The following is a 26,891-nucleotide window of genomic DNA, read 5'->3' on the forward strand; positions in this document are numbered from 1 at the left end:
TTTTCGGCCAAGTCAGGCACGTCGCCGTGTCATAGTTTTTCAAACAAAGACCAGAGGCGACGTGACTGACTCGATGGAAACAACTTGCAACCCGTTCCTCGGGCAATCTGTCCCGTCCTCAGCTGGTTCCAGAAAGAACCCAGTCTGAGGGACCATTTGGTGACTCGGTGACCATCGAGCCGTGCAGTGTAGTGTATGTACAAGGAGAGAGAACTTGTTGGCTATTTTGATCGAAGATGACGGCCATGAGTGGTCAAGCTTCACAGTGACACAATACTTAGCCTACCACTTACACCGCTGCGGCACCGCCGCCTCACCGGAGCAGCGACCATTTCGCAATCCAAGGCTGTTGCTTGCTGGCTGGCATAGATCAGTGACATTGATGCCGTTTACCACAGGCCAACCTAAAACTGCGCAGCTGGTCTGACTGACCTCACACACACACACACATAACCTTGCGACGAAAACTAATGACTTACCTCACCAGCTTGTCAGCTGTTCCATCGTTCCCGTAACCTATCACTTCCCTGCTTGGACCTGTTCCCGGCACTCCTCGCCCCCATCTCCTTATTGGCGGCAGATATTGTCCTTTTTCGTCTGTCGCCCTGTCTCTCCGAACTCAGCACCAAAAGAAGTAGTAGCATAGCATCCATTACAGCACAGGTGCAGCACATTGAGAACAGGTACAGACGTGAGCTAGACGGGAGCCCAACCATCTGATGCAGCTGAGCAGCTCACTCATAGTACAATTAAGATCGAATAGAGCTTCGCATGCCGGCTGTTGCTGCACTCTCTCCATTTCCCTGTTCTCGTTAATATCCAAGGTCAACCGACCAGCAAGGGCTTGCTGGATCCAAGCTCCCTCCTTGTTCTCACACCTTACCCTCACACCTCTAGACTTACATACCTGTTAGCTAGGTATCCATCCGTACATGCTACTGGGCTGGAGGCTGACCGTACGGAGACGGGCACAGAACAAGGTAAGGCAAGGTCGTTGGTCCTAGGCCCTGCGTACTCTACAGCACCTCAGGTAAGGTACTGCGTGCCCATACCCACCAGACCGAGCCACACACCCCTAGGCTGCACCATACTGGCATACCTCTCCCCCGTTACCATTTCCGCTACTTACTGCTTTCGGTCAACTTCCCTTCTGCCCCCCAAAAGCAGGTTCCTCTCTTCCTCTTCCTCCCCGTCTTTCCCTCCCCTCCATTACACCTCATCCTTCGAAACACTCTTTGTAACACACCGAAGAGAGAGTAGAGCTTCCAAAGCTCCAACTCTTGTTGACTGAACATCGCAGCTTTTCTCGACCCGCCAAATGCTTAAGCTTCAACAAACTCAGTCCCAGTCAATTGGCTTCGCTTCGCGATACACTACGCACGCACTTATCGCACCTCACCCCGCTCAATATCGATACCAGTCCTCGCGCGCATGGTGGGGTCAAGATGCCGCCCAGATCTTCTTTGACGTCCTCTTTCTCAATCACCGACTCCAACAATGAAGTCGTGTGTCCTCTGAGAAACCAGGATGGCTCCAGCTGTAGGAAGCGATGCATCGGTGTAAGTCCGAGTCCGCAGAAATCACTACTCCAACAAAGAGTGTCGCCGACCATTGCGCCTTGGATCGCCCACTCTTGCGACTAGTGCAAGCTTTGATTACCACAGCCAAACCCGCCCGACCGAGAAATGATGCTCTTCTGACACTGCCAATACATGATAGGAAAAACGATATCGGTCCATGCAAGAACATATTCGTAGAGCGCACCCCGAACACTATATTTCAAAGCTTCCAGCGACCGAGGAGAGCTTCCTGCTCATGATTAATACTCCGCCGTCCGATCGTCCACCTTTACAGCCAAACCCGACCTCTGTGCCTCAGGGTTCGTCCCTCTCAATCCAGGGCTTTCCCCCAAAGATTGACCATCTTCAAGGCTTCAACCATGATCGACACATGTACGACAATAGCAATCCGGGCACGCCCCGGACGTTGGACGACCACGCTGTCGGCTCGCTCCTTCCAGCTGCTAGTGCCGCAGCAGCATTGGCACAGTTGCATGGTCACAAGGTCGAGCCGGAATGGGAATCTGAGGTGGTGAGTTGAAAAGTCCGCCCCCATCCACTTACAAGCACCAGTGAAGCGCTAATCGAATTCTCTTCAACCAGGATTGGCACTCTGACACCGAAGGCCGACGAATACCTAGGACATCAATTGAATTACCTCCCATCCACTTATCAAACAACGACATCACCAGTGAGCCATTTCCAGCAATGAACTCCAGTAGACCTAGGGATATTCTTCCGTCGATTCTTGCGAATTCGCCTCCTGGACGTTCTTCGACACTTCCACCAATCCAGCGGCCAGTAGGACCTGCTCGACCTAGGAAACAATCGGTCACCAAGCGAGGCAGAGAAGCCCATCATAAGAAACAAAAATCTCGCGGCTCAGCAGCGGACTGGTTACGACGCATCCAGAATGACGAACGGCTTAGACCAGGTAATAATGACCGTAAGGCGTTATCGGCTGAACCTTCTGCAGACTATGGGAAAAGATGGGAAGACCTCATCGATGCTGCTGACCAGGCTGCTTCAGCTGCCGGTGACATCGATGAGGACAGGACTCCTGTAAGAAGCCTTCAGTTCTGTTCTACTCAACTTCACCTGACATCCCTCAAGGTACCCCAATCACCAGTTTCTATTCACAGATCATCACTGCCCCCATTCCAACATCATGGATTCCAGGCAGCACATGCAGCGCAAAGCTATCAAGCTTCGCCTTTGCAGCAAGCTTTAACCCCACCATCCTACAACCAGGACACTATTGACCCGTTCCCTTCGGTTGAAAGTGGTGAGAGCGGGGAGAACTTTCATATTGAGTCAAGGGGCTTGTCAGACTCGTCACCGAGCTATTCCTCACAGAACACTCAGATCTATTGCGCAGCCTGTCAGAGTGTTTCGTTGCTTAAAGATTCGTATGCTTGCACAGAATGTATTTGCGGACTGTGCCAGGCTTGCGTCGATGTTCTCATGGCAGAACAAGGGGCTCGGCGTAAGTGCCCTCGCTGCGCGACAATTGGAGGCCGATTCAAGCCATTCCAGCTTGACATTCGATAAACAAATTTCATTGTAGGAGGCACAGCCTACATCGGCTATATTGTTGGGACCTGGCAGTCCTTCTTCTGCATCTGAAATCAATCAAAGGCGTCATGGAACAAGTGGCATATGCAGCATCGAGGCATAAGGATGGGACGCATTAAATACCCCGGCGTTGCAAATCGCGAGAGCTTAGAGAGAAAGATAGCTTTTCACGAGCCGGCTTCACACATTCTTTACATTCTTATAGGGTCTAGTCACTTACGGGATCAGGAGCGGATTCTTCCGCTGGTCGTCTTATTCTTTTTCATTTCTCACTTTCTCATGGGCCGTATCAGGGATATCAAAATGGTTACTACAGGATCAAGGGTTGGCTTACACGTCGTCATGACCTTTTTTCGTTCTATTGTTTTTCCATCATTTGGGTCGGGGCAATCTCAATTTTGTAGCACTCTCAGTTGGTTTTATAGATGCCAATCATGAAATACAATCATTCAAGTAATGAGGATCATTCATTGTTATCGTGGGGGTATCATCTCATTTCCACATATGCTCAAGTCTGGATAATCTGAGTGGCGTTCCGTCATTTCTTGGCCTCTCTCTCCTTCTTGAGCAGCAGATCACGCATAGCAGCTCTCGAGTTGCGACTGCCACCTAATTTTGGTCCTTTCAGCACCTCCTCGTCCGTCTTGCGGGCGCCAGCACGGGCTGGTGGGACGGCTGCTTTCTTCTTTTGCTGCCTTTGAACCATGGCGTCCATGAACTCGCGCCGGAACTCCTCAGCGATGCGATCGTCTGCGTCGCCGTCGCCCTCGTACTGGGGTTGTTGCATAGCAGGCACATCGTAAACGTCGACTTGTCCACGTTAGTAACTTCACTCAGATACGGCGATACCATGACTTGAGAATTGTACTTACGTTTATTCTCACGCAGAATCTTTTCGACAAGCTCATCACGCTTGATATCATCGCTCCCCCGCCGATTTCGTGGGCGCCAGGGCTTTCCATCTCTCCCCAACCTGGGCTTTTTCGCTTTCCGGGTGCCCTCGGTTTCCTCTTCCGGTACGGCCTCGCCCAGAAGGCGGCGGGCGGCTTTTTCGGTCATGGCTTGGTTGCGAGCGCGGACCTCGTCGCCCAGGTCGACCTCCATCAGCTTTCCCTGCATAATAGGGTGTGCTTTCGTGTCGTTTTCCGCGAGTGTGGTGGGGGCTGTTGAGGATGATGTGGCAGCCTGCATTTGTGTTCTTGTTTCCACGACAGGAGATTTGCGGTTAGAGAGGCGGGACTCTATGTATTCCGTCCTTGCTTTATCAGTCTCTGGTCATATTGGGGCAGGGGGGGGTAAGGCAGGAGAGGAGCATACATGTGTTTGTTGACGATTGTAGTAGCCAGACCAGTCTGCGGAGCAAATCGCTTCGTGATTAGCGGCTCGTCCTCTACAGGCGGTGATGTCGCAGGCACGAGTGCACGAGACGCCGAGATATCTGAAGACGTAGTCTCATCCGGGGCTGTTGCGCGGGATGCCGAGAAGCCTACGCCGTTGAGGCGCTTGCGCGCGCGGTGGCGGATGGCGGAGGGGATAACCTCTTCTTTATCGTCTGCTTCGCGTTCGCTATCGGCATGTGATGGTATTGATTGATATTCCGTAGTTTTCATAGATTTTGAGTCTGTTGCCGTCGGTTTGGTGTCGGACAAGGTGGCATCGTCGGGGGATGGTGCGCGTTGTCGCAGGCCGACTTTGCGCTTCCGGTTTGCGCGGAAGAGGATCGTCGGTTGTTGATCGACAGCAGGTGTCTCGCTTGAAGAAGCCATCTTTAAAGGCTTGCGTAGATTATTGTCTATTCCGTAGAAGGGCGTGTACGTGTGATTTGGCGTGATGATTTCAATCTTTATTGTCAAAAATTGCGAGGGTGCCCAAGACAGTTAAGGAGATGGAGAGGCGCAGGACTGTTCACAAATTCGTCCATGGTGATTGGTTCCGAAGTTTAACCTATCGATAGGCCCAGACCCAGGCTGCATGTCATCGATGCGTGATACAAACCCCACCAAGGTCGCCAAGTTTATCGAAGCTCTTAAGAGCTCCGAGCTACTTTTGACTTCCCTGCATACACCTCTGAACCACCAGAAAGTTCACCAAAACACTGCAAAAGTTGAATACAAATTATGGCGAAAAGAGTGAGATATATCTTCTATCGCTGGAGCTTTCGACGCTAACTTTTTTTCTTCTTTTTTTAACAGATATATTTCCTTGCACACGGTGGTCTGGTACAAGGTACGATCCGACCCCTCCCTCCACACAAGCTCCAAGCTGCTATCGCATTCTGGATAAGGGGAAGCGAGCAAGGGAGATAAGTCAACTTCACAGTAGCTGACGTCACTGCAGGTGTTGGATTCCGGTTCGTGGCATCTTTCCGCACCAAATATTCAAAGGAGAAAACTCCACCTTGCGAGAATCGGTTCTAGTTGCTATGTATAAAGATTGACTGACTGGCGTTCTGGAAAACAGCTACTTTGCGCAGAAGCGGGCCACCGAGTATGGTCTTACGGGTTGGTGCCGCAACACAGACAGCAATAAGGTGAGTTGCATGCAACCCTGTTTCATTAGAGTGATACCTCTATGATTATACATCTACTGATCGGGGCCTTGTGGTATTTTTTGTGGCAATTAATTACGGTAACTGATTCGATTCTTGTTTAGGTCGAGGGTGAGGCGCAAGGCGAGGAAGACGCGCTGAAGAAGTTTCTCAAGGACGTCGATGAGGGACCGAGATCAGCCAAAGTCGTCAAACTTGACCATGAGGATAGAGATCTAGTTGATGGGGAGCAAGACTTTTTAGTCCGGCGATAAATCGCTCCGTGTATAATGAAAGTGATTAGAACCAACGAGAGTTATAAGGTATCGAATTCGGAGGAGCAGTAGCTTCTTTCACTAGTTGAATTGTTATTGAGATAATAACAGTGCATCTCATTTCTCCTTGTAATAATTCCTTCTGGACCACAGGGAGCGCTTTACGTGATCTTGGTATACGGCACTTGGCGAAGCGATGCAATTCATTCGCAGTGGCAGGTGCACCGATTCTATCACTTATAGGACTCGATTTTAACAATCATTTGGTAGTCTTAGACACTAGGCAATGCATTCTTAGTCCTGGGTCCTTACAGTTGGTTCGCCTTAGCTTCATTTGTCCTTGATGTTGTCCTTGCAGAGTCTCCACGTGACCTTCAGAACAGAAGTTTGTATCAGGTTAGATGTTGGCGTTGGGACCAAAATTCAAGTCTGTACTTAGGAACGTCTTTGTGAGTTAGGAAGTCAAGGCCAAGAACAACAGCACCACGCTGCCTGATAATTGCCGGTTGGTCCTGTCGGCAGACCAGGTTTTGCGAAGCCAACATTATATAACCAAAGAAGCCCACTCATCTGCTTCTTTTGAATGAAATGAATCATTCCATAATTGAGGAACTAGGGTTTTGGGTTCATCCACGAAATAGGGAAGTCTCAGTAGTAGTCCAAGCGACTTGCTCCATTCAATCAACAACTGGTTAATTCAGGACTGTTTTCGATAAAAACTAGTTTGAACTGGTACATCTGTTCGCACTCTCTTTGTTGCAGATAGACCTCCAGGCAAGAAAGATAGCCTTTGGGAAAACCTGACTTGACTTGTAGAGCGTCGCGCCTGGTTCCTCGGACGGAGTAGCTGTATATTAATGTAGAATTTCTTAGGCGATACCGTAAAGCAGGCCTCTGCAAGTTTGTTAACTTGACCTTTTGATTGTATACAATGCCGAACCAGGCCATTCATTCATTACCTGACAGTTTTGAGTCACTCCTCGGCAACTTAGTAAAACGACTTTGAAAGTATTTTCCGCACTCGATATGTTGAACTCAAAAGAATCTCACGGGTCTATTTATACAGAAGTAATCACAGAACGAAGCCAGTGGTGCAAGATGGGATAGATGTTCTCGTTTGGTATGATTAAGAGGGAAACGACGCCAACCCTTCATGAGGCTGGGGTTTAAGGTGATGAACTCAAATGACTTGTTCATCGAAGCACGTCCGTCACTCCAGTGGCAACCAGCCGAGTGTGTACTCAGAATTGCCTGTTACAGACATTCTCAGAGCCGCCCAGAGAATATATCAGGGATTGCCGGAACACAAGTCACACCGTATGACCAAGTGCATCAACAGGTTGTAACCGAAATAGTACGCTTTGCCGCAGACTGCTGCTTCTGACATACGTGAAGAATATTTTTCGACTGGCGCGTACAACATCATGCAAGCCAGTAACGGAGTTAACAAGCGTTCGCCTGTAAAATGGCGTCGTCGCTGATGATATCATTTCGTACAAATATGTTCGTGGTATTATCCTACACCCTAAACGCCTCTGCCTCTACGCTTGATGACGGGCTTCTTAACGGCACCGTGAGTTACAATCTTCTTCCCGTTCATCGCTGGGCCAGTGGCTCCAGTCCTCTTCCTCGCCGACCTCTCGGCTTCGGCCTCCAACCTTTGTTCCTCTCTCTTCTTGTCCTCGGCCATCTTTGCCTCGATTTCCATTTTACGGTTGAACTCCGTCTCAGTAATGCGCTTATCTCGCACCGAATACCCCTTCTCCTTGACCGAGTAGAATACGCCACCTAAATCGGCCAGCCAGTGGGGGTCCACGGCCGTCACAGTCGAAACGTACACCTTAGAGGTGAGGATGAGCTCGTGGTAAACGACATAGTCGGGCGGATGGCCAGCATACAGGGCCGAGGTCGGGTGTAGCTGGACAGCAAGGTTGGTACGGAGGTTGATGTACTCGCCAGAGCCTTTGTATTTGGCAGCCTGGTGATAGTAGCCGCTGCAGATGCACTTGCGGATAATGTCCCAGTCCATACCGCAGCTAATCATCTCCATTTTCTGCAGCTTCATGATGTCCAGCAGCTGGTCTCGGATCTCCTTGGCACGGCGTAGGGACTTGGCGTGGAGAAAGTGCTTGATGCACCACCCGTCTGAGCACCCGTTGGACTTCCATGCAGAGTATACTTGTAAGTAAGTCAAATGGTCCGACTCGTGCACCCAGAACTTCTCGCGCTGGGTGTCCGCTTCTTCCTGGCGTTCTTTCGGGCGGTAGAAGACGTTGGGGACGGAAAGCATAGAGACAATGGTGATCATCTCCTCACTGCAGCCGTACTCTTCAGCCGTAATCAGGAGCTTCGAGAGAGATGGGTCCATTGGGAACGCACTCATCTTGCTACCAAGAGGAGTTAGTTCGCCCAGGTTGTCCAATGCACCTAAAGCCCATAGATCGAACATAGACGTCGTGATAGTGTCCTGCGGCGGCGGGTCCATGAAGTCAAAGTCCAAGAGATCCTTGACACCCAGAGACTTCAACATGAGCACGGTATTGCTGAGATTTGTCCGTTGGATTTCAGGAATAGTCTGCAGGTAAAGTTCCTCCTTAAATGCCTTTTCGGTAAACAGCCGGAAGGCCTTACCGGGACCTGTTCTGCCTGCACGTCCCGATCTCTGTGAAGCATTTGCCTGCGAAATAGGCGTGATCTGGAGGGTATCCATGCCCATCTTCGGGTTGTAAACCTTCATTTTGCTGTAGCCCGCATCCACCACGTACTTGATACCATCGACCGTCAAACTTGTCTCGGCGATGTTAGTGGCCACAATACACTTGCGAACACCTGGTGGTGCCCGGTCAAAGATCTTGGCTTGTAAATCTGCAGGCATTTGACTGTAGATGGGCAAGATACTGAGCTTAGGAGGGTCGTTGAGCGCGTCAAGTCGTCGTTGGACAAGTTCGCAAGTGACCTCGATATCCTCCTGTCCGGTCATAAAAACAAGAATATCTCCTTGGTCCATGGACACGTGAATGGCTAGAACCTGCTGAACTGCTTGGTCTACATAGTCCTCAACTGGTGATCTGTGAAACATGACGTCGACAGGGAAGGTTCGTCCAGGGATGATAAACTCAGGAGCACCGCCGTAAAACTCCGAAAACCGCTTGGCGTTCATCGTCGCAGAGGTAACGATAAGCTTGAGATCTCGTCGCCTCTGGAGGATCTTCTTGAAGAGACCCATCAGTATATCCGTATTCAGAGCTCGTTCGTGGGCCTCGTCCATAATAACACATGAATATCTATCAAGGTCAGGCTCGTTGAGGGACTCTCGCAGCAAGACACCGTCAGTCATGTACTTGATAACAGTGTCCTTGCTAGTACAGTCCTCAAAACGAATCGCATAGCCCACAGTGCTGCCAAGCTTGACCTCCATTTCCTCAGAGACACGCTTCGCGACACTCATCGCAGCGACACGTCTTGGTTGAGTACAACCAATCATGCCTGACTTTCCAAACCCGTCCTCGTAGAGAAACTGTGTCAGCTGCGTCGTTTTGCCTGATCCAGTCTCGCCGACCACGATAATGACTTGGTTCTCTCGAATAACACGCATCAGATCCTCCCGTACCGCAAACGCAGGCAGGTATTGCCTCTGTTCGCGCAACGTTTTGCTCCGGCTGAAATCACTGCTGCCGCCGCCCTCGTCCTTCTTCATGTGGTCGCTGAATTTGTTGCTGTTGCCTTTGCCGTTATCGTCGCCTTTGTCACCGCTGCCACTTTTCTTGGAATCCTCCTCCGAAGCTACCGGCAACGCGCTATCCCCGTCATCCTCTTTGACGCCCATTAAATTACCCAGTGCTGTACCCGCCATACTCGTAGCCTCCTGTGCTTGCCGCTGACGTTCGCGTTGTTGTCGCGCCTCTCTCACGACCTTACTACCCTTTCGACTGAACACAGCCATGTCGCTCTGGTAGTCGCGCACCGCCGGAACTGGTTCCAGCTGCTTCGTGAAGATGGTTCGTCCGTCAAGAAAAGGCGGGCGCAAGTCATGCACAAGTAGATGCACTCGCGTGGCCTCTTCATCATCAAAATCGGCACCCATGTCCCTTCGTTGCGCCACTCCTGACACAAGCATCCGATTTGTCTCCCATGCGTCGTTCTCCCGTTGCCTCTGCTCTCTCCGGGCATCGAATCTACCCGTCATCTTCTCCGCCTTTATCTCCTCTTGCTGCTTAGCCTCCCATGATGAATACGCCGCGAAGGGGTTGTGTGTGTCGTCGCCGAATACGTGTCCACCAAACTCATCGCCCATGTACCAGTCGCGATCCAGCGCTTTCGAGTCTTCGTCAGTCGGCGCAGGGACATCATCATCTCTGGTCGGAGTGACAGCTGATCTCGAGTCTCGCGGCGTCGAGCGCCCTGAATCCTGGAATCTGCCGCCATCTAGTCTTCGACGCTTAAAGCTGGGCGCGGATCCATCTCGGTTGTCGTACATTGTTGTAGTTTTGTCGTCGCGCCAGGCGTCCTTGCTCGTCTGTCTTCTCTTTTTCGTCTATATTTATTCTCCTCCTTGAATTATTTGCCCTTGTTTCGTTAGCCCCCTTGGTGTCTAGGAACCGGGATGGATGGCAGATGCGACCAACAATGCATGCAAAGCTGATGGCAAATAAACAAAGCTTGAAGCGCTGATGTAGCAACTACCGATGTGGGGCCACATAGGAGTATGCAACTAAGCCATTCGGAATAGACGTCAGTCGGAGTGCTTTAGTGCAATAAAATTAGCCTATATGCTTAAACTCCGATAACACCCACTAGCGTCAACAGTCACCAACATTTGGTATTCTTCCTTTCTCCTAAGAATTCAGGATCAGTTGGAATGTATTTGGAAACATGATTGAGAAGAACTTTAGAGCATAAGAGGGGAAATACAAGACCAATGCCATGGTGAGATCAGTGAAGTTATGCATAAAGTCATCAATTGCATCCAGTACCATTTAAGAAATTATGATGAGACATTGGCTTTCGAAGCCTGCACGTAAAATTTCCAGACTATCTTTGTAGTATGATTGAGTAAAAGGCCTAAAAAAATGCGATAGTAACCGGGGTAGCTTATTTGTATTGACCGATTTAATATGTGATAGAAGAGTCTGAGGCCATTTGACTTCCTTCTACAAGTTAAGTCCAGTATTCAACTTTACGATGCTTATCGATAAGTCGATAAGATAAACCCCACCAACGGGCCGAATTTTTTTTTTCTTCGCTCATAGTTGGGCCGTGAAGTTTACCCCTGCTCTGCAGACCGACTTCAATTGTTTTTCCACAGTTTAGTTGTTCTCGCCGACTGCACTTTCAAGTTAGCTAGAATTTGCGCATTTGAGTCGCGCATTATATAGCCGATCGTCGGGCATTCTTCAAGATGTCTATGATCACAGCGTCCAGCTGGGTACCCCGCGGTTTCGCGGCACCCTTCCCCTCCAAGTACACATTCGACGAGGCTGAGTTCGAGCGCATAGCAGAACTTGCCAAGCTGCAACTGGACGACGCCGAGGAGGATTTGAAGGAGGCACAAGATGAGGCAGAGGGCCCGACACCGGCAAATGAGGCAGCATCAGCCCCTAGCTCAAAAGCTGAAGAGTTGGTTTCTCACAACGCTATTTTTGTCGCATTAGACCTATATCGCTAACATATTCTAGTATCAACATTGATGACGATGACCTCAAGGAGTACGACTTGGAGCACTACGATGATACCGACGAGGAAGATGAGAACGAGGAGAAGGTTGGCCAGGGCGAAGGCATGGCCATGTTTGGCAACATCAAGTCGCTGGCTTACTACGAGTCGAACAAGGAGGACCCGTACATCACACTGAAGGGCGATCAGGATGACGATGATGAGGATCGTGAAGACCTGCAAATCCTTGCGACCGACAATCTCCTGCTCGCGGCCAAGGTCGAGGACGAGATGGCACACCTCGAGGTTTATGTCTACGAGGACGCCGCCGACAACCTCTACGTCCACCACGACATCATGCTCCCCGCGATACCTCTCTGCGTCGAGTGGCTTGATATCCCTGTGAAGAAGGCCGGCGTCGACCAGAACTCGACGGCCAACTTTGTCGCCGTCGGTACCATGGACCCTGACATCGAGGTCTGGGACCTGGATACCGTGGACTGCATGTACCCCAACGCCATCCTGGGCCAGGCTGGCGAAGGTGCCGAAGATAAGAAGAAAAAGAAGAAGAAGGCAAAGAAGGCAAACGACGAGTACCACGTCGACGCCGTTCTGGCCCTTGCCGCGAACAGGAAGCACAGAAACCTCCTGGCTTCCGCCTCAGCGGACAAGACGGTCAAGCTTTGGGATCTGCACACGGCCCAGTGTGCCAAGTCGTACACTTACCACACGGACAAGGTCTGCTCTCTGGCATGGCACTCGGTTGAGTCTACTGTTCTGTTGAGTGGCAGCTACGACCGAACAGTTGTCGCCGCAGACATGAGAGCCCCTGAAGCTAAGGCGCCCAGATGGGGTGTTGAGAGCGATGTTGAGAACATCCGATGGGATCCCCACGACCAGAACTTCTTCTACGTCTCTACGGAGAACGGTATTATCCACTACCACGACATCCGCAACGCGCCGTCAACCCCTGAAGCGACCAAGGCCGTCTGGACGCTGCAAGCGCACGACGAGTCGGTCTCTTCTTTCGACATTAACCCCGTTGTGCCCGGTTTCATGGCTACCGGTTCAACTGACAAGACTGTGAAGCTGTGGAACATTCAACCTTCAGGCCCGTCCATGGTTGTCTCTCGTAACCTGGACGTCGGTAAGGTCTTTTCAACACAGTTCGCGCCTGATCCCGAAGTGGCTTTTAGACTTGCCGTTGCCGGTAGCCGTGGAACCATGCATGTTTGGGATACGAGCACCAACGCTGCTGTTCGCCACGCATTTGCTGAGCGTGTTCCCCAGAAGCCGGAGGGTACTGAGGAGGACAGACTTGTCGGTGTTGCGGAGGACGACAGCAGTTCCAGCGAGGACGAGGGTGACGATGGTGAGAAGGATGGCGAATCAATGGATGAGGATGAGGATTAAAGTAGAGAACGTAAAAAGTATCATCATCATATGCGTTGCTTGAGGTGGTTTTTTTTTTTTTTTTTTGGCTTTCGCATGTGGTGTTGCGGAATCTCTTCTAACAGGTTAGGCAGTTGGGTCGCAAGAGTAGGCCGCCAAATATCTTACCTACGCCGCATGAGGTAGCTATAGGCCAAAATTACAATCTAGCAACGATGACTTTTGAACGGCATTGCTGAAAATGGGGGAGTTGGACGGACTGCTACGTAGTAGACAAAGTCAAAAATAGAGAGTGGCTTTCAAGCGGAGAAGTTAGTCTCCATTCATCCAAAGTCAAATGCCGTCGTCCGAACAGCAATAAGCATAGACCAGATCAGTTTCGTCAAGACAGAAGCCAAGACTGCCAAACAGTGGGCTCAAACTGGGAAAGCAGTTGGCGAAGAACGGTTCGTTAGAGGATGATGTATGTGAGCTGGATCATCTTTTAAGATGAAACCATGACTGCGCGGCCTGTTTAGGCGTTGAAAATGACGAGGCCAACTTGATGGAACTACTTCAGACAGTAGTTGAAAGATGCTTTGATAAAATGGCAAGTAACGGAGGGGACCTGGCAGATTCATGCACACTTGGTATATGGAAAGCTGGTGGAACAATATTCAACGACATAAGAGTAGGGCCAAGTACGGCTTTTGATAACAGAGGTCTCGAGGTCCATCTCGTTTAAACTTCAAAATATTTAGCTGAGCAACCCAAGGGTGAGAACCACGAAATAAAGTGCCGCCCCCTCGATCTGCTGTGATGTCGTTGAGGGAATTTCCCCAATAACTGGATTCCGAGCCTTTGCCTCCTCTAGGAATGAGGTGAAAAAATCAGTTCTAGTCGCCTGGTTTCCACACCACCACCGGCCACTTGCCCCTGGAGGATGTGCAAGGGATGGAGCTCTGTGGATTGATGAACAAGTCAAATCGCTAGGCCCGGGAGCCCTGACTGATAACGTGGAGGCCGTCAACAGGGATTCTGGGGCCGCTTGCGCAGGCACGCAAGGCGAGCAGCGCCACCAGGGTGGGATGGCGCAGTTTGAAACGCTGAAACTTCAGGGGGGCCTGCCAGTGGACGAGGAGGCGGATAGAACATTCAGCCAATGACGCCTTCCAGCACCATCAAGTTGGTGTGAACGACTAGGAACCACCGGACACGATCTCTCGGCTTTTGGGCGTTCTTGCTTAACGCCTTTGTGAGCCTTGAAAGAATCGATGGCATTCACTGGTCCAAAAAGTTAGGGGGAACCCACAACTCAACATTCAAGCTAGCTCTTGGAATCACAGCACACAGTCCAAGGATGAACCCCTCCGGAGAACCTTGCAGGTTGATGATTCGCCGCAGGCCCGCGGCTCGCCCATCTTGAACAGAACAATCCTCCTTCCAGGGTTGCGCGGTGCGAGTCGCTACACGGGCCGGCAACCTCGGGGCCCATGAGCTGTTGGTCATGGTACCGGCGGGCGGGCGGTGAGGAAGAATGGCTCCTCTTTGCGTGTTGCCCTGATAAATGGTAGTATCAGTGTGAGACTCGGACTTGAGTTTGCGACAGTCTGGCAACTACGCAAGGCTTTCCTGGGGAGAAGCCAACTTCTGCCAATAGAGGTTTGCTTTTCTCTTGTGTGACAACCAGGAGCTGCAGCACGCACTATGCTGTACCACCAAGCGACATAAGACAGCTGGGAACACATGGCGGTCGCTGTCCAGCGCATGTGCATCCAGCGAGAAATTGTGAGTAGGCCCGCAGTAGATGCTGTATTTCAGATGTGGTGTATCCGGACATATCGCTGTGTACTAGAGAGTGTCCAATCAAAAAAATAGAAACGATGCAACAGGCTGTAACGATTTGCCCAAAGGGAGCGAAGGATGCGCCGGATTGGTCTCGGCTGGACTGGTCTGACGATGTCGGGCATACTTCCAGAAGGCAGATCACAGTGACCCCCTTGGTGGCGGCTCGACGGTTCGACAGTGGTTTAGACTGTTGTCGCTGGACGAATAGGTCCACCATTCCAAGTCTTGCCGCCTTTCAAATGTTTCCTGGATGGGTGGGCGCCAGGAGACCCAAAAAAAGGAGCGAGACCGACGTAAGGTCATACCCAAAAGGGCTGAGGGGGGAGAGGAAAAGAAACGACCAAGAACAAGACAAACGCGAACTGTCATTGGCGCATAGACCTCTTTCCTTGGCTCTAGGGTTGGGAAGAAAAAAAAAAAAAAAAAGAGGATAATCGGCAGGCCCACTTGCGTCCACAAACAACAAGAACACACTGTGACCCTCAGTGACCATGCCGTTTTAAGGCGTGGTGCTCCACCTGCGACAGGGGCAAAAAGGGAAAGTCGGCAAGGATGACGCCAGGTCGCAAGTGCCAGTCCCCCCAGTGGTTGGCTCCAGTCCCTGCGAGTAAGAGTGCTCAGGGCCAACCAGAACAGGTTATGGCGCAATCAAAGAGCGACATCCCCCAGGTCGCAGTCGTGGTCGTGGACCCGACCATGGCCTATTGCCAGGAAGCTCCATTTGGGCCGGGCCAGATGAGAGGAGAAGGGGAAAAGCTAACGAAAGTGCGAGGAGCCGGAGCCAAAGCCAGGACAATTTACTTTGCGGTACACCCGCAATATTCGTTAGATTATTACTGTGGTATTCCCTCCCCACGCTGAGCCTCCGCCTCTGCTTTTCTCTTCTTTCAACCTTTTCCACCGCCTACCACACTTTGGTCAAGGAAAAAGGATCCTATCCCTTTTCGTTTCTGCTCTAGTACACATCATCTCTCCCTTTGTGGTGTGTCTTTCTATTCTTACGTGTTTCATCGTCTCCTTCGGAGTACTCGAGATATTAAACAACTGTCGCGGGCTCGAACTTTTTATTTTCCAATCTCTGCAATACCAAGGAAAACTACACACAACTCAACTTACATTGCTCTTACCGCTCGACACGTTGAACGTTCCTTCCCGGCTGGCTATACATACTAAACCGACCGTCATTACATACGAACAAAGACTCGTCATCTTAACTTCCGTTGATCTGTACCACTCACAGTCATTACACGCCCACTCGAGGCCGAGTCAGAAGTCACTCTCTTTTACACCCAGACACACAAAACTAAACCACTCTAAACCGGATCGACGCCGAACTATCGTACCTCAAAGTACCTCAGGACTGGACTCCTCACCTTTTGTGCCATACTGCACAATTGTCAACCTGACGCAACCTGCGCAGGATAATCCGTCACGGCCAAGCCGTCATCTCATCGTTTGGTGTCGCCACATCACTACCGTGAACAGACGACACAAACTTACCCTCTGACACTGGTTGACCGCCCCCATTCACTTATAATCGGCACCATTCCCTACTGCCCGCTTGACAACAGCACTCGTGCAGCAGTAGATCCACACCACCTGCCAGCAAAGCTCCCAGGCCCAATCACAAGTGCAGTATCCAGCCCTCCGTCACCATCATCTGCCGCTCTTCGCAGTTCATCACTACACACAAGGCCCTTGCTACCGGATCAGGCGCTTGCGTCCCGCGATAACTACTCAAGCCTGCCTACTCATCCCTCAAGACAGCCTTTTCTCTCGCCCTGTCCCAGTTTAGAAGCCAAGTTTACCGGATTTGATTATATTCACATAAAACCACAATGTCGTCTCTTTCAAGAGCTTTCACCACCCGTCGGGTAAAGCAGAGTATTGACCTCTCTGACGCTGCCCGAGGAAAGGAGCGCAGCAACAACTTCATGCAGCGGAGCAAGACCACCAAGGCCGCCCCAATGGCCAGGCACAAGATCTCCGCGCCCATGGAGCTTGTTCACACCACCAACATGCTGTCTTATAACGCTCCCGATATCCGACCCCGAACGAGCTCCTCCAGCAAGTCATCTACCAAGTCGTCAGAGGAAGAGTCGGAAGGCATCAACACCGCCGCATCCTCTCCTCCTACTAGCCCTGACGTTGCTCCTCACGAACGATCCACAGACCACGAACCGAACCACCTGTCTTGTTATTTCGTTGCACCGAGTCATGCCATCAACCCAGCAACTGCTCCTGAGGTCCCCCAGATTCCAGAAATTCCTAAGCGTGCGCCTTCACACACTAAGAAGGCCTCGTTCGATGCGGTGGCCCGTTCGCGCACCATCTCAACTGGATCCAAGATTTCTGAGAAGTCCATATCGACAAAAGCCAGCATGACCTTCTCCTCGCGGGCGTCGTCTGGCTCGAGTGCCGCCTCTACCATGTCTCATAACTCACTCGGGCCTGCGCCCAAGGCCGTTCCACCTATGCCGAGTCCCGCATTCCTCCAGCAACAGCAGCCGAGACAGGAGAAAACCACTGAGTCGCACCCTTTTGGCCGTGAGCTGGCCCAAGTTACGGAGATCGCAGAAGAGTTTGGCATTAAGGATCACGTTATGGACGAGGAGGAGCGCAACCTCAAGGCACAGGGTCTACGCAAGTTCGCCGCGGAGGATTACCTGGCTGAAGTTCAAACTCTTTTCACCAGCTTCTTCCCTGATACCGTGGCTAGCCATTCACCTCAACGCCCAATGGCTGCCGCATGGATCTGATTCAATGAATCGTTGCGACTCTTAAATGCTTTATTCGTTGTACATAATTGAAAGAAGCGAACCGGCCCACGACCTCGGATTTCCTTTACATTCTACGGAGGCTCTCGGGAGATGATGAAAGACAAAAATGGACTTTTGGCTCAACGAAAAATCGTTCGAGCGGACGTATCTCGGAATGGTAGGGAATGCTCTATTTGGTGGTTCCTATGCCCACTACATGCGGGCTAATTTGGCGTTTCTGTGTATATATCTTTTGAAATGACGCGTGGATATTCCCCCCCGAGTGCGTTATACGGCGACTCAAACATTATTGCTTATTGATAACTAGCAAATTTCATTTGTCTATCTCGTATGTATTTGCTCCTCACTTGTTCAATTGTGATGTTGTGTTTGAGTTGGTCTGTGTTGGTTGGCAGAGAGTTAAGCTGTACATGGCTCACCGTGCGCTGCAGCAGCCATCCCATCTCTCCCCCATTTCATCTGATGAACAACTGGGCAACCCGTTCGGTCGGGCCATATCCTGGACTACGAGAAGACAAGAAAATAACCACCAACCCACAGACATATTTTAGCGAGAATGGTGTGTCCAACGCACGACCAGTCAGCCCAGGCCGCAGAGAGGAGGCAGAAATCCTCCCAGCGTGGTTGACCTGAGCGGTAAGGACGGCGCGAATGTTAGCTACACCACCCAGGCCGAGCTACCGGAGACAGCGCCGCCGAGGCTCTGCGTTAGTGCCGAAACACCCAAACTGTTCCTCATCCGGCTCTCTAGGTACACTGGAATTTCCCCCCTCTGCTGATGCTAGCAGTAGCCTGCTTCATAAATCTGGCCTTGCCGCTTATGGTTTTCTGGTTGAACTGTAATGCGCATGATGTCCCACACTGGCGTGGGGAGCAAGTCATCTACTCTGTAGATTACTACGGCATTGCCGGGCTGAGGGCCGCGCGGTGTGTAATTGGTGGTAATTGCCAGCGGCCAGGGGAGAATCGGGGTGGTTGTGCCAAAAGCTTGCCGGACCCGTCGAGATGCGGAAGGATCGGCAGAATGGACTTGTCCATTGACTCTTAAAACTTCTGCAACCCTCTTATCGACAAACTTCGACGACGGATCAATCGAATCGTCACAGAGATCACCAGAAACCTTTACCGTTGAGGGGCTGGAATGGCTTGTAATGACTAATTGGTGGGAGGCGAGGCAGCATGGAAAGTGCGGAGGGACAAGTCCCGTTCTCGCATGGCAAAATGTTTGAGATGTTTAAGAGCGGCACTCAGAAGATGCTCTAACTGAATGCATCTGCCGGGCCCTTGGTACCGCGATTGACGATTTGCGAGATCGGGAGGTTCCCATGTGACGGACGGCCCGGCCTGGGGATCTAATCGTTCGATTGGGCCGCTTTCGTCCCCCCTCCCAGTTCCTGTCTCTCTTTCCTTGGCACCCTCGAGATACGTCAGGTGAAGAGGCCGAATGCATCATATGACTCGGTTTCCTCTCACACAAGGGTTCACTTCAGCAAGACATTCTGGCGAACTGTGTCAGGATAAGCAAGGAAGGGGAAAAAAAGAGAGACTTACATTTGTAGCCATGACAACTGCAAAGAAGAAAGTAGCGGAAGTACACAAAATTAAGGGGGGGATGCCATTGGATTCATTTACATGAGAAAGTGGATATTATTTGTGGAAGGAAGATGACATTCAATTAGATCTCGCCTTTGCTTTCTTTCTGCACTATCTCCGCTTTACGCAACCCCTGCTCGTCTCTATCAGAGTCATCAGTAAGAGGGCTGGAAAGACACGAGGGAGGAAAACCAAGCAAACATGCGGTGGTACCGTCGTGGTGGCGCCCACAGTGTTTGTTTGATCTCCAACCAGGGTTGGGTGCCCGCCCCTCCGCATGACGATGCAAGCAGCAACCAAGAAGGATAACCGCCGATCACCGCAAGGTAGATGTTTGATCTGAGGTCGGGATCTTTCTTCCTGGTGCTTGGCATACGGAAAAAAAAAGGGGGAGGGGGGAGTCGTGATGAGAATTATGGGAAGATTTGGTAAGGCGCCCGCAGGAGGATTTCCTGATCTTCTCCGTAGATAATCAATGACGCTATATGCGATCAGCTATCGAGTCTTTTTCTTGGTTTTCATATGGGAAGTGGACGGGTTCAGGAGCCCTTGTCGGAATGATTCATAGTTCACGATGCCAGTCATTTGACGACGTATCATCCGGTCTCGTGTCGCCTCACTTTAAACTTTGAAATAGGAAAAGGATACGTTGCAACCTAGATTTTGCCATCTTGGTTGCCGCGTGGTATGCTAGGCAGAAAGCGAGCTGGATAAACAAAAGTTTGTTGCCATTAAACAGAGTTTGGCGGTTGACCCCGTGTTCATCGCATCTTCTCGTTGCATTCGGTTGGCTGGGATGGCAGCCCAGGAAACCGTTGCTAGTGGAGATTTGTTCTTCCCTCATGGCGAAACTCAAAGAAGCGTACATGGGAGATCCCGAGTCGGCCGAAGAATCAGAGTTCAGACCCGGTGTTTCGGGGTCTCAACACGGCGTGCCGACTACTGAACTCGGAAATTTCGGGGCGAATGAATCGGAAGGGGGGCCGGCGGCTAATACAAAAAAAGAAAAAGAAAAAAAGAGGCATCATTTACCACAACTGGAAATTCCATCAAATTCTCAAAGTGAGAACGGGGTGCATCATGCGGCTCGTTCCGCATCGACTTTCCTTGTACTATGTAAAAGGGTATCTTTCATTATCTTTCATGTGCTGATAGTATTTCGCAATGCATCTTGCGCTTCCGTCAATGCCAGTATGCGGAGGTACGATGTTGTACTATCACAGCCATAAGTTATCCCATCCTATGAGCGGCCTATGTTTCGTTTTCGTCCTAGCAGCCATTGTCAGGAATTTGTTCTTTTTTCGGTTACTGAATCATTCGTGTAAACTCACCACACCCTCGTTCTTTTCTTCTCCTTCTCTGAAGTCGCAGGTTCAACATCCTCTGTAAAAGCCCCAACCCCCCGCAGAATCATCGGCATGTCAGACTTGTGGTCTGTTTCTTCCATTTTTGCAACGTTCCCGTGTAATACTTCGTTCATAGCCCCCGGACTCCCCGTTTGTGAAGACTGTGACTGACTTGGCGATGATGCAGATACGAGGTCGAATTCGTTGACGGCCCACACGATGCTCGTTTCGGCTGACTTGCGATCTTGTTGTTGCAGCCAAGCCCCAATATCTTCCTCATCCAGAACCCGGGCCCCTGTCGAACTTGTCCAGTACTGAAAGGTCTCCGAAGAGTCGCACTTCTCACAATCCAGAATCAAGTCTGATGAAGTCCATTCGTTAGGAGACGTTTCTAGGCGGTTTTGGAGGCTATTTCTGCGGCTCTTCTTCTTCTCGACGTGCTTTGGTAAGGTTGGCAGGCAAGTGCTCATGGGAAAGAGTTGTCTCAAACGATACTCGTCACCTTTGATAACGTGCCTATTTCGTGGACAGTCATATAAGATATCTTGACGGATATAAAGTGTCTTCGATTTAGTACGGGACAGAGCTTGATATATAACTTAGCAGACGAGTAACATCCCGTATTTGCCGGGGCTAACAACTTCCCAGGGGAACTCGTGCGGGCCTAACTGAGGCCCAAGAAGACCGGCCTCATCGGAAGTATTACCACCAAGCTGTGTGCACTATGAACCCGCTCATGTGGCTTAGACATGGTTGCTGCAAGCTTAACCTTCCCCAGACGGTCGACTAAGGTAGGGAGAAGGATTCAAGAGGATGACCCTTGCCGTCAGCCCTACAAGGCCCTCCATGTTGTTTTTAGCGCAAACAAAGTTGACTCGAGCTCATCAAACAATAAATGGAGGGCCAGTATGCAGAAAGTGTGAGAGCAGACGGCTTTCAGCTGTCAAAAGCCGTGTTCCCACGTCCATAGTCATACCATCTCAGTTGTCGTTCTCTTGGATGCGAGTGATTCAGCTCCATAAGCAAATTAGGAAATGCAGATAAGAGCCATCAAGACACCGAGAATAGCCCACGATGGAGCACCCGTGGGTTGCCGGACATGCCCGATGAGGATGACAAACACCTGGATCGCTACAGACGAGTACAGGGGGCGCGCTCCATCATCGACTAATTAAGCATGGAAACATTCTTGCGCTGGACTGAGGTTTAGCTTGAGGATGCCCCCAGAAAGAACCCGCTTAGGCAACAACGCTAGTTGTCTTGTCAGACATGTCAGAATTCCTGATCATCATTCCTGATGCTTCAGAATCTACTCAAGGCCTTGTCTGCGAGAAAAGATTGAAGAATATTGGATGATTTAATCGGAGGGTTTGAATCGCCACTCGGCGCAGACATTTTTCCACATCGTCGCCCTTGAGGCGGACTTGTGTCGATCGTTACCATCGCAGGCTGTGCGCAGGAAGATGTGGCTGGAGAGATGTTTGCGCAATGATAGAAGTTATTCATAACTTTCACATAATGACGACAAAACTCCTATGCCCGACGGGGTTAATTCCTCATGGTCGGCTGCCCATGGTCCTCATATCATGGTTTACCTAATCTGACAGGTGCCTATGCCGGGGTAGAGCGGAGAGGTGGGCGGCGATGGATCGGAAGAGCCAAAACTGTACTAGACCATAGAAACTAAGCTGGCGAATAAAGTCATCGCAATTACGTGTCGCAGTAAGATTTAGAAGGATTAATAGATCGTAAAATGTGGCGTGGTAGAACAGACAAGAACTTCTCTTCTGGTGGTTAGCTTGGAAGTTGAAATAAACCGTGTCAGTTTGATAGAGTTGAAGACACAGTGAAGTTTCATGTGGTGGGTTAGTTTCGTCAGTAGCTGATGGGCACTCATTGGTTACCGCCACGTTGCCCATCCCCCGCTGGGCAGCCACAATGGGACACGGACAGTTGAGGCGCCAGCTCTGGAACGGAACCCCTGCAAGCTCTCGCGATGAAGCTGTGCGACCGGGCTCAGCTTCGTTTCGTTTTGTTTCACTACCCTTTGAACCATTTCAACAATGCCGACCGCTTCATTCTTCCGCTAACATTGTGGAAGGTGAACGGCTAGGCAAATGGCACGAATATCGCTCTTCAGGTTCCCAACCAAGTTTCGCAGGCGGGCGCGCCGCAACCGAATGGCAACCATGCTTTTTCTCCTCACACTCGCCCTCATGCTGGTCCTCCCCGTCTACATCATCTACAAACCACCAGCTTTCGTTATAAATCACTTTGCGCAGAAATGGCCCGATGTCCTGTGGCAAGTTTCAACGAAGGAGAAGATCATCGGTCTAACCATCGATGACGCGCCGTCGCAGCATACCGCCGAAATTGTCAAGATTCTGAAGGAGAACGACGCCCACGCGACATTCTTCCTTATCGGGTCACAGATGGACGGTCACGAGGAAGATATGGGAGAGATAATCAGGGCCGGCAGCGAGCTCGGCAATCATGCCATGCACGACGAGGCCTCGCGATCCCTCCCCGACGGACAGCTGGAGGCGGAGATACTGGAGGTGAGGAGGAAGATCAGCAACATTTACGATTATGAAGATGTGCCCATGCCCGCTAACTACTTCCGGCCGGGATCTGGTTTCTTCAGCAACAGGATGCGGAGGCTGGTCGATAAGCTAGGATATAGGATGGTTTTGGGGAGTGTATATCCACATGACGCTCAAGTTAGCAATTGGCAACTCAATACCAACCACATCTTGAGCATGGCGCGACCGGGTGCCATTATCATCTGCCACGACAGAAGAAGTTGGACCATACCTATGTTGCGGCAGGTTCTTCCAGAGCTAAGGCGACGAGGCTACCGGATCATGAATTTGACGGAGCTGTTGAAGGAGGTTGACACAGACAGATGAGCCCGGGGTCAAGAATGACATTTATGGTTACGCCACTGTTACGATATTTTGGAGTGCAGTACATTTACCTCCCACGCCGCTACTTTACTCCGAGCGCTGGAAGGATACCCCATTCGAGGGCATTTATAGTGTTGAGCTGGCTTCCAAGTGCCTGCAGGTCTGTCGGAGCCGGCCTCGGCAGCATTGCATCAAGCCGCCGAGGCGTTGCATGGTGTGCATCCTCGGCGTCACAATATGGAGGAATGCAGCCCAAAGCCACGTTGCTTACCGCTAAACGCAAACGAGGAATACAGTCTTACGCATATCGCACAAAACCGCAGGTTGCAAGTATGGTCGATGGCTACATGCGCCCTTTCAAGTTCTAAGAATATCGTTGTTACAAAGGTGGAAGGCATGAAGCTATGCGCTACCAAGCTGCAGTACCGCTCCGTGGGACCTTGCAAGGAATAAGAATGGGGAATTCTGGTACACTATGCAAGTCACGGATGGTTTGCATTGTTGCCACAGGAGCAGGCCGGATATTGTACGATACGGTGCTATGAACTTAGTAGCTATTTGTATGGTACTACACACGAGCCAGAGGAGATGCGAAATTGGACTGGCTAAAACAACAGTATACACGGAACTTGTCTGCAAGACAATGTCGGCAGCCGCATGTCCTTGACGGACAGGAGCTGGCGGCTGCCATGCCATAAACTCGTGCCGAGCAGTGTCCTACCCGCCCACTTAAATCGTCTACACATGCTGGTCAACCGGCTATGTGCGTCTTGAGATCCTGCAGAAGCCGCCTGTGACATGCTGCCTATTATTCCGAGATCGGTTCCTCACAAAATGATGCGGGTCGGGTAGCTAGCTGACCTTTGCAGACCAAGTGCCCCTATACACGCTTGACAGTGTAACCAAAGGATCTCAGACTAATTCCAATCTTCTTCGGCCCTCGCGTCCGGGAGGCCGTGTTGTATCGAATTGTCGGGTTAGAGGGGTGGCCCACCATTTGCTCCCTGCTACTAAACAGAAATGTTGTTGTACTACAAAGTTGAGGATAACATATCTCTATCAGTCGTTTTCATCGAGACAGTGAGAAACTGGACGATGAAACAGAAGTTTGGTCACTAGACTCTGACTCATCAGCGAGGATGACTGCGATTGTTAACATGTATTGATGCTATAAAAACAACCCGCGTCTTTTTCTTCAGATAAGAATACACAAATACGGCTGTAGTTGCCCATATCTTTAGTAAGAAGGTGCCACAGAACGGGCCATAGCTTGTTTTCATAGGAGGAATTATAAGAAAATGATAGGACGCAGCTCTGAACCGCAAACCTGCAGAATCTTGCAAGTATATAATGTCAGATATCCACACAAAGTCCTCACACTTGGATAGGAGTTACACCGCTAGGTCAGCGGGCTCTTCACCAGGCTTATTTGATATCAATGGGCCTGGGCGTATTTTCTGAGAGCCTTCGCGAACCTGCGATGCTTGGGTGGTGGATTTCCCAAAGATTGTTCAAATGGGCATTCATATCACCTATCTGTGACCACTTCTTCTCCTGGACGCTGCCTAACGGACACAAGTCTACCTCCCACTGCCAATAATCAAATTTTACGCCTTTAATTAGGAGTAAACTCTTGCAATTCTTTGATTGGGACCTTTCGATTCACCACAAAATTATTTAAGAAGCCGGAAAGCAAATATACCGAGGCAGTTTCCCAAGGCCGCAATCAAGCCCACACTTTTTCTCTTCCATTCTGACAAGACGAGAATACAGAAGGGTCACAATACTTGTGAAAATAAACCAGGAAATGGGCTCGCATATTTTTGAGCCTCAAACAGTCATCAGGTCCCTTCGTGGGCAGACTCTTCACGTTCCTGATCTTCGTGACATCTTCAAGGATTGGCCAGTACAGGCCAACGCCCACCAAACCAACATCATCCCCATTGTCGAAGACGCATTTGATCGGTAAGCCATCCCTCAAACCCCATAAACTCACACTAAAAATCACAAGCTCATCTTTCTTTATTCTTCTTTTACAGCTTGATCAAATATCCCGCCCTCCGAGAGAAATATCGAGAGGCAAACTATGCCAGATTCGTCAGCCTGTAAGCACCTTCTTTCCCCGCGAGCGTTCACCAATACTAACCTTTTAGCTACTACCCTTACTCAGGTTGGGACCGGATCAAGATTTTGGCACTCTACATCGTCTGGCTCTTCTGTTGGGATGATGCCATTGATCAGCAGGGAACCGGAGATTTGAGCGACAACCTCATAAAGGCAAAAGCACACCGTAATAATACCACAAGAGTTCTTGAGGAAGTTCTTGGTCTTGCATCCGACAGCGGTTGTGATGTGAAGTGCGACCATGTTAACGCTGAGCTGAAGACCATCGGGAATGAACTGCAAAAGGCGTACACCCTAGGCAAGACCTCCTTATACCCACACATGAGGATATGCATATTGACCAAACACTATAGGACAAAGACAAAAATTCATGGCACAAATGCGGTGCTACATCGGGAACTGCGATAAAGAGCAAAGTCTTCGACTTAGCGGTCTGCTTCCTGACTTTGAGGCTTACAAAGAAATACGACACGGAACTGCAGCTGTCTGGACTCTCTGTGCTCTTATTGAATTCAGCATGGGAGAAAGCATTCCGGAACATATTCGTGACATGGTGGAGCTGCAAACCATCTGGGAAGAGACCAGCAGAAGCATTTGGATGTAAGTACCGCACCATATTTCTTTTGGAATGGAAAGGATGATAAGATCAATTAATTGGAGCGTGAAACCAAGTCTTTCAAATACAACCCCTTCAAAGCAGCATAAATGAGCAGGTGGCTAACAAGACACAGCAGCAACGATATTCTTTCCCTCAAGAAAGAGATTGTAAGCCATAATCATTTTTAGTACCCGGTTTCCCTGTATTGGAAAGGTTTATTGCTGCTGCGCCATACACTACACTAGCTAACACATGAGAAACACAGCCAGTGACGGGCGGTACCATTGAGAGTATTGTTAACGCCGTCCCAATCCTCATGATTGAGGATAACAAATCGCCTCAACAAGCTGTTGATGCCCTGCTCGCTGACCTCTCTATCTCTGTTGCCGCCTTCGAGGCCGCAGCGGGTGTGCTGGAGAAGGCGGCTGGAGACAAAAGTCGAGAGACTATACTGAAGTACTGCGATGCATGCCGATGTATGGTCACCGGCTCCATTCAGTTTTCGTAAGTCTTCTACCACTTCATCCCGCCTGCTTTTTGGCAATGATTCCTTTTATCTTGCCTTTGCCACCCATCTATGCCTGTTCTTGGGTGTGAAGTTGCGTCATAGGCAGTGAGTTGACGCACAGATATAGGTTCGAGTCAACGAGGTACAGCTTGGCTGGCTGTATCAACGAGGATGGGTCGCTGACTATTCCACTATAAAGGGGTGCGAATCTCAAGGGCAAGGAAACATA

The 26,891-nt window shown here is 50.4% G+C and overlaps 10 protein-coding genes across 10 annotated transcripts; 7 read left to right on the forward strand and 3 right to left on the reverse strand.

Annotated features, from left to right (window-relative positions):
• Nucleotides 1-1,737: 1,737 nt before the first annotated feature.
• CTRU02_208720 (transcription factor) lies at nucleotides 1,738-3,110 on the forward strand (the record flags this gene model as incomplete). Its single annotated transcript, XM_070205132.1, has 2 exons — nucleotides 1,738-2,088; nucleotides 2,163-3,110. The coding sequence occupies 2 exons, from the start codon at nucleotides 1,738-1,740 to the stop codon at nucleotides 3,108-3,110; spliced, it is 1,299 nt and encodes a 432-aa protein (XP_070061207.1).
• A 562-nt stretch (nucleotides 3,111-3,672) lies between these two features.
• CTRU02_208721 (mRNA splicing factor rna helicase) lies at nucleotides 3,673-5,055 on the reverse strand (the record flags this gene model as incomplete). Its single annotated transcript, XM_070205133.1, has 4 exons — nucleotides 3,673-3,944; nucleotides 4,007-4,389; nucleotides 4,452-4,975; nucleotides 5,044-5,055. The coding sequence occupies 4 exons, from the start codon at nucleotides 5,053-5,055 to the stop codon at nucleotides 3,673-3,675; spliced, it is 1,191 nt and encodes a 396-aa protein (XP_070061208.1).
• Nucleotides 5,056-5,251: 196 nt separating this feature from the next.
• On the forward strand, nucleotides 5,252-5,936 carry CTRU02_208722 (acylphosphatase; the record flags this gene model as incomplete). Its single annotated transcript, XM_070205134.1, has 5 exons — nucleotides 5,252-5,263; nucleotides 5,327-5,360; nucleotides 5,472-5,484; nucleotides 5,595-5,664; nucleotides 5,787-5,936. 5 exons carry the CDS (start codon nucleotides 5,252-5,254, stop codon nucleotides 5,934-5,936), a joined length of 279 nt encoding a protein of 92 aa, XP_070061209.1.
• A 1,525-nt stretch (nucleotides 5,937-7,461) lies between these two features.
• Nucleotides 7,462-10,413, reverse strand: CTRU02_208723 (pre-mRNA splicing factor ATP-dependent RNA helicase prp16; the record flags this gene model as incomplete). Its single annotated transcript, XM_036724862.1, has 1 exon — nucleotides 7,462-10,413. One exon carries the CDS (start codon nucleotides 10,411-10,413, stop codon nucleotides 7,462-7,464), a length of 2,952 nt encoding a protein of 983 aa, XP_036583494.1.
• A 921-nt stretch (nucleotides 10,414-11,334) lies between these two features.
• CTRU02_208724 (WD domain-containing protein) lies at nucleotides 11,335-13,001 on the forward strand (the record flags this gene model as incomplete). The annotated part of the gene is made up of 2 exons (XM_036724861.1): nucleotides 11,335-11,552; nucleotides 11,612-13,001. 2 exons carry the CDS (start codon nucleotides 11,335-11,337, stop codon nucleotides 12,999-13,001), a joined length of 1,608 nt encoding a protein of 535 aa, XP_036583493.1.
• Nucleotides 13,002-16,645: 3,644 nt separating this feature from the next.
• Nucleotides 16,646-17,566, forward strand: CTRU02_208725 (uncharacterized protein; the record flags this gene model as incomplete). Its single annotated transcript, XM_036724860.1, has 1 exon — nucleotides 16,646-17,566. One exon carries the CDS (start codon nucleotides 16,646-16,648, stop codon nucleotides 17,564-17,566), a length of 921 nt encoding a protein of 306 aa, XP_036583492.1.
• A 2,778-nt stretch (nucleotides 17,567-20,344) lies between these two features.
• On the forward strand, nucleotides 20,345-20,762 carry CTRU02_208726 (uncharacterized protein; the record flags this gene model as incomplete). Its single annotated transcript, XM_036724859.2, has 2 exons — nucleotides 20,345-20,565; nucleotides 20,714-20,762. 2 exons carry the CDS (start codon nucleotides 20,345-20,347, stop codon nucleotides 20,760-20,762), a joined length of 270 nt encoding a protein of 89 aa, XP_036583491.2.
• CTRU02_208727 (uncharacterized protein) lies at nucleotides 20,398-20,996 on the reverse strand (the record flags this gene model as incomplete). Its single annotated transcript, XM_036724858.1, has 2 exons — nucleotides 20,398-20,449; nucleotides 20,512-20,996. 2 exons carry the CDS (start codon nucleotides 20,994-20,996, stop codon nucleotides 20,398-20,400), a joined length of 537 nt encoding a protein of 178 aa, XP_036583490.1.
• A 1,647-nt stretch (nucleotides 20,997-22,643) lies between these two features.
• On the forward strand, nucleotides 22,644-23,435 carry CTRU02_208728 (polysaccharide deacetylase; the record flags this gene model as incomplete). Its single annotated transcript, XM_036724857.1, has 1 exon — nucleotides 22,644-23,435. One exon carries the CDS (start codon nucleotides 22,644-22,646, stop codon nucleotides 23,433-23,435), a length of 792 nt encoding a protein of 263 aa, XP_036583489.1.
• Nucleotides 23,436-25,239: 1,804 nt separating this feature from the next.
• On the forward strand, nucleotides 25,240-26,859 carry CTRU02_208729 (uncharacterized protein; the record flags this gene model as incomplete). Its single annotated transcript, XM_036724856.2, has 7 exons — nucleotides 25,240-25,397; nucleotides 25,472-25,537; nucleotides 25,586-25,854; nucleotides 25,910-26,156; nucleotides 26,288-26,321; nucleotides 26,420-26,658; nucleotides 26,790-26,859. 7 exons carry the CDS (start codon nucleotides 25,240-25,242, stop codon nucleotides 26,857-26,859), a joined length of 1,083 nt encoding a protein of 360 aa, XP_036583488.2.
• Between the last annotated feature and the right edge of the window lie 32 nt (nucleotides 26,860-26,891).

This window comes from Colletotrichum truncatum, assembly GCF_014235925.2.
Source record: "Colletotrichum truncatum strain CMES1059 chromosome Unknown Contig_0005, whole genome shotgun sequence".
Taxonomy (NCBI): Eukaryota; Fungi; Ascomycota; class Sordariomycetes; order Glomerellales; family Glomerellaceae; genus Colletotrichum; species Colletotrichum truncatum.